This window comes from Acanthamoeba castellanii, assembly GCF_000313135.1.
Source record: "Acanthamoeba castellanii str. Neff unplaced genomic scaffold scf7180000084616, whole genome shotgun sequence".
In the NCBI taxonomy this organism is placed as follows: Eukaryota; Discosea; order Longamoebia; family Acanthamoebidae; genus Acanthamoeba; species Acanthamoeba castellanii.
This window is the reverse complement of record NW_004457595.1, coordinates 26,817-29,153: the sequence shown is the minus strand read 5'-3', so window position 1 is coordinate 29,153 and position 2,337 is coordinate 26,817. Positions and strand designations below refer to the sequence as shown.

The 2,337-nt window shown below is 48.9% G+C and overlaps 1 protein-coding gene across 1 annotated transcript; it reads right to left on the bottom strand.

Annotated features, from left to right (window-relative positions):
- Nucleotides 1-1,100: 1,100 nt before the first annotated feature.
- On the bottom strand, nt 1,101-1,418 carry ACA1_079950 (uncharacterized protein; the record flags this gene model as incomplete). Its single annotated transcript, XM_004346016.1, has 2 exons — nt 1,101-1,273; nt 1,400-1,418. 2 exons carry the CDS (start codon nt 1,416-1,418, stop codon nt 1,101-1,103), a joined length of 192 nt encoding a protein of 63 aa, XP_004346066.1.
- Nucleotides 1,419-2,337: the final 919 nt, after the last annotated feature.

Here is a 2,337-nt window from a genome sequence, read left to right as displayed (position 1 = left end):
CATCTATGAATGCTGGTATACATCAATTTTTGTTCTACATGATTTCTAATTATCATTTTATGTTTTACAAAATTATAGGCAGCACTAGGGCCACATCAACAGCACAGTCCTCAATGGCACAGTCCTCTGAGGTCATGAACACCAGTATGCATTGCTTTTATTTTCATTTTTGTTCCACACAATTTCTAATTATCATTTCACCATGTAGAGATTCTTCTTTTCCTGCAGAGGGAGATGGTGAAACTGCAGGAGGAGCAGGATTGACAGATGCAGATGCTGCAGAGCCTCACAACCAAGCTCAAGCAGAAGGAGACAATCATGGACCAGGACAACATTGCTGAGTGAGTGCATTAGGAGGTGGCCTGTGTCTACTTCAATGTTGCAAAGGTTGACCAAGGTGATGGGAACAAGCTTTGGCTTGTGCTCATCAAGAGCATTGAGGAGAAGGAACAGGTCAAGTTATTGGCCAAGGCTCTTGATTATGTTTGGAAGAAATTCATTCCAGTGGTACCATATTCCTATTTTAGCTTTATTAGTCAATTGCATCTGCCCAGGTACCTGGTATGCTGCTCACACTGTGGTATGTCCAAGTGGCTTGCACCTGAACAGACATTCAGATACAGCTGCTCACTAATGGAAGTTCTATCTTGTGCACCTCCAAGGCTGACTGTTTGGCTGTTGAGTGGCTGCTCCTTATTCCTGACCTTTCCTCAATCCAGGAGATGGTACCCATGGGAACAGCTTGATGGTGGGGTTGGGGTGTGTAGGCTGGGGGTACCTGGAACAACATGTTGTTGAAGTAGTTCATGATGTTGTCCTTGCTGGTCTTGAGGGGGAAACCTGCAAAGGACCAAGCAACTCAGTCAGTCTTGGTCCTTTTTGGGCCTGGGGTGGGTTAGGTACCAGACAATCCAATGGTGCATTTGCACTTGACCATCAGGGCATGTTGGAAGTGGTTGGTCTTGCCATCCTTGAGGTTTTGCAGCTCATCCCAAACAATGTGCTGCCAGATTGGCTTGTGCAACTTGGCACATTAAAAACAAAAACAGCTGCTTAGTGATGGCAGTGGCATGAGCAAAGAAAGGTGTGCAAACCTATGACTAAGACAGTGCATCATAGGTGATGATGAGAATGTACATGTCCTCAACAGAAGAGCTGGGATCCTTGATGAACTCCTGGAGAGCCTTGGTGCTTGGGCAGGTGACAATCCAAGTGCCTTCAGTGCCAACAAACTTCATGGCCTCCTGTTGCCAGTTCTCCACAACCAGAGCACCTGGAGCTACAAGCATCAGCCATTGTGGATTCTGTGCAAGCGCTGCAAGCACCATGACTGCCCTCATACATTGACAGTGCTGATCAGATATGTGAGTATCAAGGTGGGAAGGTTGTGCACACATACCAGTCTTGCCCAGACCCATGTTGTCAAAGAGGAAGCAACTGCCATATTGTGGAGTGTGCTCACAGCAAAGGATGAAGTCCACACCACCCTTTTGGAATGGCAGCAGCTTGCCCTGAAAATGGCAAGGTGCCCTTGAGGACAATGACAAGTGGTTGTTAGATGAGCAGGACATAAGAGAAAGGCATGGATGTCAACCCTGACTGTGGATTGGAGGTACCTTGGTGTTGCAGGAGAAGCAAGCGCAGTGGACTCATCTGCTTCTTCTTCATCACTGCCATGCTGGGTGTGTGCAGGAGGATCTCAGGTGCTTGACACTGAGGTATGGAAGTAGCTTGGGCATTGTTGATGAGGCCTTTGCTGTGCACAAGCACCGGGGGGTTGGCAATGTCAGTGACTTTGTGACAAGGTGAGGAGGTAGATCTGGCCTTCTTGATGGTGTTGTGTTGGGCAGGTGGTAGGACTGATATGTGTGATCTGTAGAGGTTGTAGTTCAAGGCCAATTCAAGTGCACACTCCTTGGCTGATCACACGGCTTCTGGCTTGGCAAGCAGGACAACATAGAGTTGCTTGGGAGGGTCAGGCATGCTTTTTGGCAAGGATTGGCTTCTTCTGGTGAGACTGGTTTGGGGGCGCCCTGCAGATCCTTGGGTAGGCAAGAGGTGCAGTGGTAACTGTCTTCCCCTTTTGAGCCCACCCAAAGGGGAACATCACTGCCACACACCTCTGACACTTGGGCACTGCTCTTGTGAGGCACCTTGAGATGTGGTGGTGGTTGTCCTTGTTGAGCTTGAGCATGGCGCTGCTAGTGACACTGGTCCATGTGTCAAGGTTGAGTCCACAGGCCACAGCTGATGGCAGGCGAAGGTGGCTCAAATCCATCACAGCTTCAATGGGCTGCATGCTCTCCTGCACCCAAGAGCAACAAGGCACAGCTGGAT